We start from the raw sequence: 14384 nt of genomic DNA on the forward strand, positions 1-14384 counted from the left end.
AGTTATGATAGAAGATCCTAAAACTTACAGAACATTATGCAACCAGTAAAGGTATAAATAAAACAATTTTATAGTATCAGTTCATATTTCAGACCTGGGCTTGATGCCCAGATTTTTATAGGAACATGCAATAAACTCAGCATTTAATCAACTATAAATGATATTCCTTTACATTTCTGAAATCTATAAAAGTTGATTAAACTTTTCATCACTTGCCTGAAGTAGTATCCCATCTGATCCCTGTGCCCTGAGTCTCACAACCTTGGACTTTATCCTCTACACGCTTGCCCAGTGGTATTTCTCTAATCTCACTGTATTACCATACCATTTAGCTTCAGGATCAATCTGGACCCAATTGGGACGAAGAAACCACACAGTAATTTAAACAGAAAAGTATAATGTAAATAATTATAATGTAAATTATGACAGAAGATTGGGGTTACAAGGAAATGGCTACTAAGAAACAAAGATAACCCTAAAGAATATAGGAACAGCTTACAAAAGAAGCAGACATAACCTAGGCTATCAGAGAACCCAAGGACAGGGTACGCTCTAGCTTGTGAGGGAGACTGGTGGAGCTGTATCCTTTAAACTTTACAAAACTTCGCCCTCTGTGGATTTGGTGAAGCTATACACAGGTGGTGTCTCACCAGGACACTCCACTACAGAACTTTCCCAGGGATGAGGAAGGACTGAGAATACTATTGCTCATTAGTGTGTCCTCTGAGCCCTTGTATCAGGCCACATAGGATCTGGCCTGGACTAGGACTTGCTGAGTGAGCATACCCAAAGGGAAGAAAATTTTTTCCTTCTGCGTGGTCTCTTCAGCACCCTTTCCTGACAGAGTTCATCATCATGCCAGCTAGCAGATGAAAAATATTTAAAGGTCACAGATTCATTTTCACAGAGCAAGTAGTTCAGGGTTAAGGTGAACCTGAAACATTATGAATTTATAATTGGCACAGCTGTTATTTTTAAATGGAGCACTTAAAGTAGTCAAACTAACTTGTGTACTTTGCGCTACCTGCCTAATCAAATATTCATTACATCATAGTTTCCAAAGACAAAAATGAGTAAAAATATGATTATGTATGTACATGTGAGATATATCTGTACATACAGATATCTAGATATCTTCCTGATATACTAGTGTAGGTATGAGGCTCCCAACACAGCTTCCATGGGAAAATCTGTCCTTTACTCATTTTACTGATTGGGCTTTCAAATGGCCTGAGTAGTGTTTAGTGCAATAATAGTCATGGTTGAAGATAGTTTTCAACTGTTTGTTTTAAAGTATTTCTTACTTCACACACACAAAATAAGTTATCAATTTTGTATTAGTATTTCTTCCCTTTTAAGAAAATTATACTGGTCTGTGAAATTCAAATATGGAAAGCATTATAGGTAACTAAGAATTTATAACTTGTGGCAGATCACCAGAACTTTGGTGAAATGTATAAAAAGATTTGCCTTTAGAAACAAAAGAAAGTCACATGATGCTCAACAAGAACATATTCACGTCTGAACAAATCTTAGTAGTTAGGGCTATATACTTTACATTTATTGTCTCTGCCTAAACTAAACAGTAATATATATTGCTGTCATTGTTCTTCAGAAGACAGAAATAAAGTGAAGTTCATTTTACCAAGATCCTATACTTAGCAAAAATAATAGAGCCAAGATTTAATAAGAATCTAACTGACTCCAAAATGTTTCAGGATTTAAGTAGATGACTGTCTCCAAAAACCTTCCAGTTTATAATAAAAGACAAAAACTGAATTAAAGTGTAGAAATGGGAGTTTTAAAAAGTAAAAAGACTAAAAGATTATGATATTTCTGTTTTATCTTTATTTCATAAAGAAAGGAAATATAAAAAGAAACTTCATAACTTATATTCAAAGTTTTTAAAAATCCAATGTAGAGAGTGCAGAGGAGGCTTCCAGGTAGGTGTGCCACAGCTCCCAGCACAGAGGAGGCTTCTGGCTAGGTGTTCTGCAGCTCCCAGTGCAGAGGAGGCTTCCCGGCAGGCATGCCACAGCTCCCAGAACAGAGGAGGCTTCCAGGTGGGCGTGCCACAGCTCCCAGCTCAGAGGAGGTAAACCATGCAGGTGAACCAGCACTCCCCCAACCCCCAGTCAAAATGAGAAGACACATAAACAAGTCTCAGAGCCAGACTTCCAGATCACCTACACCAACCCCAAAGGGAAAAGAGATGGAACACTCTGATACTCAACCACCTAGACTCCCTGAACTAGCAATGAAAGAGGATCTGGAAAAAATGAAATCAGAAATAATTTCTCACATAGCAACAGAGATTGTGCCCATAGTGCAAGACATAATTAATAAATCTAAAGAGGACACAGATAAAAAAAAAATAAAGGAGCTGAGGAACATGATGGAATCCCAACATAGGAAACAAATGGAATCCATAAGACAGATGCAAACAGATTTCCAGGAGATTAAAAACTCCAGTGAAAGCCTATGCAACAGAATGAGCCAATGTGAGGACAGAATTTCAGATATAGAAGATAAGATTGCAATCAGTGACCAGGAAAAGAAAAAATTGTTTTAAAATTGTTAAGGACCACAAGAAATCAATCCAGCAGCTGCAAGACGATGCAAAGAAGAATAACATAAGACTGACTGGAGTCGACGAAGAAACAGGAGAGAGTGCAGATGACATAAAAAACTGTTCAGAGAAATGATGACAGAACACTTCCCAAGCAGGGGAAAAGAACTGGACATACAGGTAAGTGAGGCATATAGAACTCCAACTAGCCTTGATCAAAAAAAAAAATCTACACATAGGCATATAATTGTTAAGATTTCAGAAATCCAACAGAAGAAAAAAGTTCTGCAAGCAGTGAGAGAAAAGAAACAAATCACATGCAAAGGAAAGCCCATCAGAATCACAGCAGACTTTTCAACACAAACCGCAAGGCAAGAAGAGCTTGGATTGATGTATTTTCAAGGCTTAAAGGAAAACAACCTCCGACCCAGATTGATGTACCCTGCAAAACTATCTTTCAAAATTGATGGAGAAATAAGATACTTTCATGACAAAGAGCACCTTAGAAACATTGTGAATACCAAACCAGCACTCCAAAAATTTCAGACAAAATCCTAGGAAAAGACAACAAGGATCACAACCTCAGGAACCCCATCAGAATGAATCTACCAGGCACAACAAGAAATTAAAAGCTAAAGGGGAGAATCCAACAAAAAGAAAAAGTCATGGCAATGGTAAATCAATATGTATCAGTTATAACCATCAATGCTAATGGTCTCAACTCACCAATCAAAAGAAATAGACTGGCAGAATGGGTCAAGAAGCAAGATCCAACAATATACTGCATACAAGAAACATACTTAATTCAAAAAGAAACCCATAGATTGAAAGATAAAGGGCGGAAAACAATATTCCATGTGATGGGAACCCAAAAAAAAGCAGGAGTAGCTATCCTCTTTGCAGACCAAGTAAATTTCAAACCCACACTGATTAAGAGAGACAAAGAAGGATACTACATCCTTGTAAAGGGAACAATCCAAGAGGAAGAGATGACAATCATAAATATCTATGCACCAGACATTAGTGCACCCAACTATATAAAAAAAATACTAACGGACATGAAAAGTCATATATGCACTAATACAGTTGTAGTGGGGGACCACAATACCCAACTGTCACAAGTAGATAGATCAACTAAACAAAAAATAAGTAATGAAATATTACAACTTAATCAAATTCTTGAACAAATGAACTTTACAGATATTTACAGAGTGTTCCACCCCACGAAATCAGAATACACATTCTTTTCAGCTGTGCATGGGTCGTTCTCAAAACAGATCACATACTCGCTCATAGAACATATTTAGGAAAGTGCAAAGGAATTGAAGTTATCCCCTGCATATTATCAGACCATACTGTGATGAAATTGGAGATCCATGGCAAAAGAAATCACAAAAATTACATAAACACATGGAAATTGAACAACACACTTCTGATAAACCAATGGGTCACACAGGAAATTAAAGAAGAAATCAGACAGTTCCTACAATTAAATGACAATGACAATACAACATATCGGAATCTATGGGACACAATGAAAGCAGTCTTAGGAGGGAAATTCATAGCAGTGAATACACATTTCAGCAAAATAGAGCAAGCTCAATTAAACAACCTGATGCTGAACCTCAAGCTGCTAGAGAAAGAAGATCAGGACAAACCCAAAGCTCATACAAGGGAGGAAGTTATAAAGATCAGGGCAGAAATCAATGCAATGGAGACTAAGAAAACGATACAAAAAATCAATGAAGCCAAGAGTTGGTTCTTTGAAAGAATCAACAAAATTGACAAACCCTTAGCCAACCTTACCAGAAAAAGGAATGAAAAGGCCCAAATCCATGCAATTAGGAATGAAAAGGTTGAAATTACAACAAACCCAGCAGAAATCTAGAGAATCATCAGTACCTACTTCCAGAACCTATACCCCAATAAGATGGAAAACGCAGAAGAAATGGACAGATTTGTAGATATGTACGAATTACCAAAGTTGAACGAAGAAGACCTAAAAATTCTACACAACCCAATGTCAACCAATGAAATTGAAAATGTAATTAAAAACTTAACAACTAAGAAAAGCCCGGGCCCTGATGGCTTCACTGCTGAATTCTATAAGACATTTAGAGAGGAACTACTGCCACTACTATTTAAACTCTTCAATGAAATTGAAAGGGAAGCAATACTCCCAAATTCATTCCTGAAAGCAAGCATCAGCTTGATCCCCAAAGCAGAGAAAGACCCAACCGAAAAAGAGAACTATAGGCCAATCTCACTAATGAACATGGATGCAAAAATCCTTACTAACATATTGGCAAATAGATTGCGGAAGATCATCAAGAAGATCATACAACCTGACCAAGTGGGATTCATCCCAGGGATACAGGGATGGTTCAACACACCCAAATAAATCAAGGTAATACACTATATAAGTAGAACCAAGGACAAAAACCATATGGTTATCTCCGTAGATGCAGAAAAAGCATTTGACAAAATCCAACATGCATTTATGATAAAAACCCTACAAAAAATTGGAATAGCCGGTCTCTACCTCAATCTGATAAAAGCCATCTATGAAAAACCAACAGCCAATATCACACTATAGGGTCAAAAACTGAAATCCTTCACACTAAAATCAGGAACAAGACAAGGATGTCCACTATCACCACTCCTGTTCAATATAGTTTTGGAAACATTAGCCACGGCAATTAGACAAGAGGAAGAAATAAAAGGAATAAAGATAGGAAATGAAGTCAAATTGTCATTATTTGCAGATTACATGATACTCTATATAGAAGACCCCAAGAACTCCACCAAAAGTCTTCTAGACTTAATAACCAAATTCACTGTCATCCCAAGCTCCTAGGGCAGAGAAGCCTTTGTATATCAAAAAAACAGTTGATGTTGATAATTATGATGCTTTTTAAAATAAACATTAAACAATATTAAAAAAAAAACCAAATTCAGTAGAGTAGCTAGATACAAGTTTAATACACAAAAGTCAATAGCTTTTCTCTACACGAACAACAGACTCACTGAGACAGAAATAGGGCAAACAATTCCTTTCACAATAGCATCAAAGACCTCTTCTCTGAAAACTATAGCACTCTGAAAAGAGAGATTGAAGACGATATCAGAAGATGGAAAGACATCCCCTGCTCCTGGGTAGGAAGGATCAACATAGTGAAAATGGCCATACTTCCAAAACTGCTATATAGATTCAATGCAATGCCAATTGAAATCCCAGCAGCATAGTTCACAGACCTTGAGAAAACAATTGAAAAATTCATTTGGAACAAGAAGAGACCCAGAATAGCAAAAGCATTTCTGGGTATCAGGGACATGGCAGGGGATATCACAATCCCCAACATGAAACTATACAACAAAGCTACTGTGATAAAAACAGCATAGTACTGGAGAAGAAACAGACCTGAGGACCAGTGGAACAGATTAGAAGATACAGAAACAACTCCAGACACACTCAGCCATCTCATCTTCAATAAAGGAGCCAAACACCCTCACTGTAGGAAAGATAGCCTCTTTAATAAATGGTGCTGGAGAAATTGGGCTTCAGCTTGCCAAAGACTAAAACTAGACTTATATCTCTCACCATGCACTCAACTAAAATCAAAATGGATTAAAGATCTAAATATTAAAATAGAAACTCTGAACCAGTTGGAATACAGGTTAGGTAGAACTCTTGAAGACATTGGTGTAGGAAAAGATTTTATGAACAATACCTCAGTTGCCCGTAAACTAGCACAAACAATCAACAAGTGGGATCTCTTATTAAAAAGCTTCTGCCCAGCAAGAGAAACCACCAGCAGCGTGAAGAGACAACCCACAATGTAGGAAAAAATTTTCACCAGTGGTTCCTCAGACAAAGGTCTACTATCTTGAATCTACAGAGAACTTAAAAAAGTCATACCTCCCAAATTGAAAGACCCAATCCAAAAATGAGTATCTGAAATGAACAGACATTTCTCAGACAAAGTAGAAATGACAAATAAATATATGAAGAAATGTTCAACATCACTGGTCATTGGAGAGTTGCAAATTTAAAAAATGCTGAGATTCCACCTCAGTCCAGAAAGAATGGCTGCTATCAAGAAATCAACCAATAACAAATGCTGGCGGGGCTGTGGGGAAGGAGGAACCCTGTACCACTGCTGGTGGGAGTGTCGACTGGTGCAACTACTGTGGAAATCATTATGGAGATACCTTAAAGCACTAGGACTGGAAGTCCCATTTGACCCAGCTATCTTCCCTAAAGAATTAAAAGAATTATACCGTAGTGATATATGTGCACCCATGTTCATAGCAGCACAGTTTGTAATAGCTAAAATTTGGAAATAGCCCAAATGGCCATGAACTGGAGACTGGATAAAGAATGTGTGGTTTTTTTAATAAAATGGAGTACTACTCAGCCATAAAAAAGGAGAAATTAGGGGCATTTATTGCTAAATGATGCACATTGAGGCAATATTCTTAAGTGAAATAAATAGGACACAGACGTGTAAATACCAAATAGTTTCTCTAGTGTGAGAAAATGAAAGTGTAAATAAGGATTAAAAGGTATAATAAATAATGTGAAATAGGAAGAAAAGAGACAAAGGGGAAGGGGAAGTGGGAGGGGTAGAGGAAATGAAAGAAGGGAATGGAATTTATATGAGAAAATGGAAAAATGGAAACAAAGTCTTTGTAAATAGGGAGGGATGGAGGGGTTGAAGGGAGGGCAGGGGAAGGGGGAAAAAATAAGAACCAAGAGATTATGTAAAGGTGCAAATTTCCATTGTTGAATTTCATTGTATTGTACACTTAAAATGTACCAATAAAAGGATATATAAAGTTTAAAACATTCCAATGTACATAAAACTCAATAACTAGTTTCTGTTCCACCATAATAAATATAAGTGCAGTAGAATATACCTCTGCAAGTACAAAAATATTTCTGTATTGTAATATACATTGGTTTATCAAGAATGAATATGTTTGTTGCAGAGTGAACAACTGTGGCTTAATTAAATCAGGATTGATCTGTATCATGTAACAAGAAGTCCAGATATAAATGGTTGCTAAGTTTGCTCATAAATCTGTGTAAGGTTGACCTTGGCCTTCCTCTTTAGTTATCCAAATGTTGCTTCAGTTTTAGTCACCACATGTCCGTTGAAACAAGAATGGTACCGAAGTGTGCCAGCTATATATAACTTACTTTACCAGCTTTTCTAAAATAGCCTGCCTTCAGTGGTGTTCTCATTAGCCAATCATGAGTCAAGCATTTCCCTAAAATTGCAAGGGAATTTAAGAAAACAGTGAGTAACATTGTCATAATTGGTTTACACAGTGGGTCGGCCAAACTCTAACCCCATTCAAAATTCATCCACCTTTGTATAAATATTGTTTTATTGGGACACAGTCATGCCTCCTTATTCATGTACTGTCTGTGGCTGCTTTCATGCCACAATGGCAAAGCTGAGTAGTTGCAATAATCTAAAAATATTTACTATCTGGCATTTTACAGAAAAGTTTGCTGACACCTGGCTTAGACCAATCACGATCCATTGCCTAGGGTGACAAATGGATATTTTAGGAATGACTGGTCTTCCATTAAGCAAGGAAGAAAGGGAAAGGTGGAGCTTTTAGAAGGAACCAACAGTGCATGAAGTATGACCAAAAATATAGTTTGTGTTTAAATTTTTTTTAATTATCATAGTAAAAGACACCTTGTCATTGATCACTTTCAATATCCTCATCACCAGAAACACACTTACCCCATTGCTTTTGCCACTTTCTGAAGCAGTTCTAGAAGTCCTCCTTCATGAGTATCTTTAGCTATACTGTCATGGCATGGCTGTCTTGATGTCCTGAATTGCTTCAAAATGTTTACCTTTCATGATCATTTTGACTTTGGTGAAGACCCTGAAATCACATAGTGCCAGATAAGTGAATAAGGTAGATGAAGACACACTCTGATTTTTTATGAGCCTGCTTTTCTCTTAGATAACACTTTGTAGCAGCATTCACCATATCTTTGGTCATACCTTGTAAAGACATTCACAAAAGAGGTATTGCTTCAGAAGTTATCAACAATGAAGGGATAAGCATATTCAAAGGGAGGGGGGAGTATTTTGAGGGAGCTTGATGGCAATGTGTCTTTTACTGTAATAATTTTTTAAATATAAATATCTACTGCATTTTTCAGTCAATCCTTATATGTCATAGATGATCACCAAGACCAATTAATTATATGCAAGACTTGAACACAATAACATTTTCTGTTTTCAGTCATAGGATGACCACAAATATAAAATTTTTCTACTCTATCATTTCCTCATAAACCAACTGAGTTCACTTAAATTCACTTATATTTTGCAAATATATAGCATCAAAATGGTTGACAATGTTGAGAGAGATCATGATCAAGAAAATCCTCAGAATACTGTATTTAATACAGCACTGTCTAAAATACTGTCAAAGACTTAAGTGAATGTTTTATTAATTGTAACTTCCCTTTAAAATGCTTATTTTAGGTTCTTGCATACACGGAGGGACTTCATGGAAAATGGATGTTCAGTGAGATACGAGCTGTATTTTCAAGACGTTATCTTCTACAAAACACTGCTCTGGAAGTATTTATGGCAAACCGAAGTAAGTTCTCTTACATAACTTGAATGAAAAATGTGCTTATATTTGGATGCTATTCATTTACATATTGTAATACTCTCTTCTTTTTTGCCACTGTTTTTTTTTTTTTTGGTATGCTATCACTGAAACAAAATTAAATGATTTCTTAAACTGATGGCTAGCTGTCCTGCAGTTTTCTAAATCATGTTCTTTTCTTCTTACCACAGCCTCGGTTATGTTTAATTTCCCTGATCAAGCAACAGTAAAAAAAGTTGTTTATAGCTTGCCTCGGGTTGGAGTAGGGACCAGCTATGGGTTACCACAAGCCAGGTAATTATATCGTATTACACATTATCTATAGTTTGTTCACATATTTCAATCTCAATATGACAGAAATGTAAACATGGTTGCACCGTTACAATTATTTCAAGGTCCAAGGAATTTTCTTTCTTTGTGGGTTATTTGTAAGGAAAGAGGTTATGAAAACAGCTATTTTTAGAATGAAAAAATGATTAAGGCAGAATTTTAACACTTATCTGAATGAATAAGTAAAAAAGCTGGTTTCATATCATAGATATAATCATAGATGAAGACATTTTTCCTGATAAAAACTTATGGGAAACAAGCCAAATGCCTCAAAAATGTTCGTAATTAATTGCTGTATAATAGCATATAAATTGAGTTTTGGAGGGATTTTCTTTTTTTTTTTTCTTTGCAGTACTAGCAGTACTGGGGATTAAACCCTGGCCTTGTATGTGTTAGGCAAGTACTCTACCTCTAAGCTATGTCCGTAGCCCTTTTTAAAGGTTTTTAAATTTTGAGACAGGGTATTGCTAAGTTACCCAAGCTGTCCTTAAATTTGCCTGCTGAGTAGCTAGGACTGTAGGCATGCATCACTGCTCCCAGGCCTAAATTATGTTTTTATAAAAATTATCTATAAATGCTTCTTTATTAAAGTAATAAAACTCTTAGAGTTTATTGAGATTAATAGTCTTTAATTGTGTAGTTTTAAACATTACCTAAATCTTTAATATTAGTGTTTTAGAAGAATCATTTTAAAACTTTATTTTATTAAAGGTACTAATATAAGTACTAGTATTTATGTGTTGCTCATATAAATTAATCTAGTTTTAGCTCCAGGTAACTGAATAACTGACTAAAGTAGGGGTTTTCAGCTGTGTGTGTGTGTGTGTGTGCATGTGTATGTGTGCATGTGTGTGTGCATATGTTTAATATAAAAGATATCAAGGTAGTGACAGCTTTGGTCCAGAGATTTAATGATATAAGTACTCTTATAAGTCAGCCTATGCTCATACAATCTCTACTACTATTTCAGATACCACATCTTACACAACTACATAAAAGTACGAAAAAAACACAAAAGATTTCTCTTTAAGCTTCTCTGTTCTAGGAAGAAATATTTTTCTTAGCAACCTCTAGCAATCTTATAAGTCTCATTGGCTGGGAGGGGGTGAACTTGCCACTTCTTAAACAGTGAGGAGTAAGTTTGTTGGCCTATTCCAGTGATCCTCTAGAACTTATGGAAAATATGCCTTTCACTCTTTGTCACATCTTAACTGAAAAAAAAAGAGGGTTTCGGTTGAGGAAGAAAGATCTGCTTTGAGTAGACAAGCAGCAATGTCTGCCATAAAGAACTGTATCCCTGAGGATTATGGCAGGGTGCTACCTAGGTGTAAAGGAAAACTAATCTTCTCCTAAATAGGTTACAGACATTTTTAAAGACAAGGACTGTGTTTTATTTGTCTTTTAATTTACAGCACCTAGCACAATGCCTAATTGCAGAAGTGTTTTTTAAGTTCTATTCACCTGGAGTTCCTTTGTATTACATCTTATCTATTCTCTTAAAGCTTACAGTGCAAGAACAATTCACTGACATGGATGCATATGCTCAGGATATCTGCTAGTAGAATGATAAGATTAAACTAAGACATCAGTAGATGATGAAGTAGTTATATAAAATACAAGTCAAAGAAAAAATCCATTTAATCTATCAAAGAAAATGACATTAGTTTTGCAAGATTTGTTCTTATTGAATCGAAGCTGACTCAGAGTAGTAGCTATTTCCTTTCCCAAGTGCTTACAAACTATTTGTTTAATCATCAATTCAAGAATTTTTCCAGGAACAATCATTAAGAACTTACTAATACATCTAACTTTTTCCTTTTTAGAAGTAATCTCCTGCCTCCTCACATCTTACTCAATGACCATCATTCCTCAAGTTCACTAAGAGGGTTTCTAAATGGCTTATGTAATTTCCTGTAGGGCTCTTAGACTTGTTTAAACCTGAATTCATTTAAAGCAACCTGTAGCTCCTTTTCTGTCTTCTCTGTGAATTATGAGTCTCAATTCTTTTAACCATATTTGATCTCTTTTTGACTTTTGGAAGATTGACATTCTGGATAGAAAAACTGGAAGCAAAATAAATGATCATTAGTTTTTTCTTCAGTATTTCATAAAGCCTCTTTATCTTTTTTTATTTTCTGAGACATATAGTCTTAAAAACGGAAGAATAGGTTGGGAGGGAGCATTGAATGTAGGCTTAGACCTGCCACTTATAAACCAAATGACAATAGCAGAGCTTAGTATTTAGTGGGAACTCAATAAATGTTTGTTGAAAGAATGAATAACCCTAGGCAAGAGGAATGACACTCTATCTGTGATAAAATAGGGATAATATCTTTGCAAGGACATTTGAGAGTCTTGTGAGAGAATAAAGTAAAGGTACTTTATAAACTATAGATACACATATACACGCATGTACGCACATATATACAGTTATAAATAGGTAAGTAAATAGATACATGTACATCCATAAGCATGCATGCATGTATGTATATGGACTTACTGCATTTAGAGAATTGTGGAAGGGAAGAGATGATGCCTGTCTCCTATAAGAGGAAGCTCTCCAATATCTCGATAGAACTACAACAAAAGTGTAGAGAGTTATTCTTTGCTTTCCATTCTTGACATTGGGTTTTGTCAGTTAAGCAGAACTCTAGGGAACTCTAAGCTAAAGTCCTAAGACACTAATTTTAAACAACAAAACATTATCAAATTCAAATGCAGGTATATTACCAGAATAATTGACTCCAAAATCATTTTAGTCAATTCTTGGGCAAGCCCACCAAGGAGGTAGATCACATTGCAAATCAGATCCTTGCTTAATGAGCAAAGGTTTAGAACAAATGGACTATTTCCATTAAGCTAGCATAGCCTAATAAATGCCTCTTTAATTAATTAATATTCATACCTTTTTAACTCAATACTTCCCATGGTCCAGGAACTATACTTGGAGTTTTAGTTTATAAGTATTATTTCATTTAATACTTAAAACAACTATAATTCTAAAACAGTGGGATTCTTATCTTATTTTACAAATAGGAAAATTTAGATTTAGATGTTATCCATCTTTCTTACATTGTTAATTCCTACTCCATGTACTTTATCCAAGTAACTAACATTGATCCTAAGCACAATACCATTTTGCAATGACAAAAATGTACTACCGGCATACACATGTCCATATGTAGACTTTATATTGATTATTATTCTTTAGTTAATGTATTTTCTATTGAGTCACATAGTTTATTTTGCACTTTTTTAGAGTCTTCATTTACAAAGGATATACTATTTATAAAGTTATAAAGTTGATGGCTTTAAATTTATTATGATACATAATGCTTTTTATCTGTAAGTTTCAATATTATATAGCAGGCATTCTTTTCAGTGACATCTTTGTGAAATTTGTGTTGTGTGAGTAAAAGATTAAAAAACGAGTTCTTTGAAAAAGTAGAATTAAGCAGGGAAGATGGAGGTAGTAGTGTCAGATTTGATTCCAAGATTTGAGGAACTGTACTGCCCAAGATGTGCACATATCCCATTAGTAACTGTGATTGAGTAAAAGATAAGTATTATTTTTATTGAAATTTATGAGTATTTTCAAATAGTAACTAAATTGTTCAATGTTGCCTATCTGTTTTGTATTGCTACACAGAATACCTGACACTAGGGACTCTATAAAGAAATGAGGTTTATTCAGTTCATGGTTTGGGGGACTCAAAGTCCTAGATCAAATGGCTTCATCTGTTCAGTCTCCAGCAAGGGCTCCCTGGCTACACCACAACATGGCAAAGAAGAAGAAAAGGAAGTGGTGCAGAAGGGGTCAAGCATGAGAAGTAGCTTCACATTGTTGTAACAACCTGTTCTGTTGAGAACTAACACACTCGGTGTTATGGGAAGCATTAGTCCTTTCCCACAACAGTCCTCCCATGATCCGATACCTTTCAAAACTACCATACAGGTAGCCATGCTTCTAACACATGAATCTTTAGAGGACATAGTCAAATCACATCTAAACCATGGAAGACATTAACTAGTAATTGAGTTTCATAGACTAACTACTTAATAAACAGAACCATTAAGTATTTCTCTTAGCCAAAGAGCAACATGAAAAAATTACTGAGATACAGTACTAAATGTGCCATTAATTTTAAAAGTGTGTAAACTTTCATTGATCATTTTAGAATCCTATAAGCTCTATCATACTTTTCAAACTATGCCAGCTTTCATTATTTTTAGATAAATACTTTGAACCTGGAAAATATTATAATTTGTAGTTTCATGATTTATTCCTTAAAGCAATTCAGTGTCCCTTCTTCTGGACCTGTATGTTTTTTCAAAGTCCTCAGTTGTTTGTAACATCATTATGATATAGAAGAAATATAACTTTCAATTTGCTACATGTCAGATGTGTGAAGTTCGTGTCCTCTGAAATCGAAGAATGAGTTCCAAAGAACAAAGGAGGTTAAGAGTAGGAAAGGTCTGGTGTCAGTTGCCATGGAGGCTCTTTGTCAGAGGTAATTTACACAGAAAATTTACAATGTAGATACATGTGGGTCAAACTATATTCAACCAATAAGATTTTGAATATAGGCACTTAACTAATATTGATCTAATAGGGAAGTGGGGCATGTAGCAAGGGTATGTGACTGACATTATTAACCTTGGCTTATCTATGCCTTTAAAGCAGGAATATTTTGGGGAAAGGATGGATCCAGGTGTTCTGGTCACCCATCCAGGTTTCTGACACATATCTGGATTTAATGGACTGGGTGATACTGATTACAGAATAGTCCTAAATTCTGCTTATCACAGGAAGTATGCAAGTCTGGCCATTGTG

The 14384-nt window shown here is 35.5% G+C and overlaps 1 protein-coding gene across 8 annotated transcripts in view; it reads left to right on the forward strand.

Moving 5' to 3' along the window:
• Nbea (neurobeachin) overlaps window positions 1–14384 on the forward strand; it is a 702149-nt gene that overhangs the window by 565186 nt on the left and 122579 nt on the right. For all 8 annotated transcript variants that reach the window (XM_004854743.3, XM_087199596.1, XM_013075842.3 and 5 more), the window contains 2 exons: window positions 9091–9208; window positions 9412–9514. In XM_004854743.3, the coding sequence (XP_004854800.1) occupies window positions 9091–9208; window positions 9412–9514 (221 nt within the window). The remainder of the gene's footprint in view (window positions 1–9090; window positions 9209–9411; window positions 9515–14384) is intronic.

Source organism: Heterocephalus glaber, unplaced genomic scaffold, assembly GCF_053883595.1.
Source record: "Heterocephalus glaber isolate CG9 unplaced genomic scaffold, H.glaber_assembly_v1.0 deba00001720, whole genome shotgun sequence".
Classification (NCBI taxonomy): Eukaryota; Metazoa; Chordata; class Mammalia; order Rodentia; family Bathyergidae; genus Heterocephalus; species Heterocephalus glaber.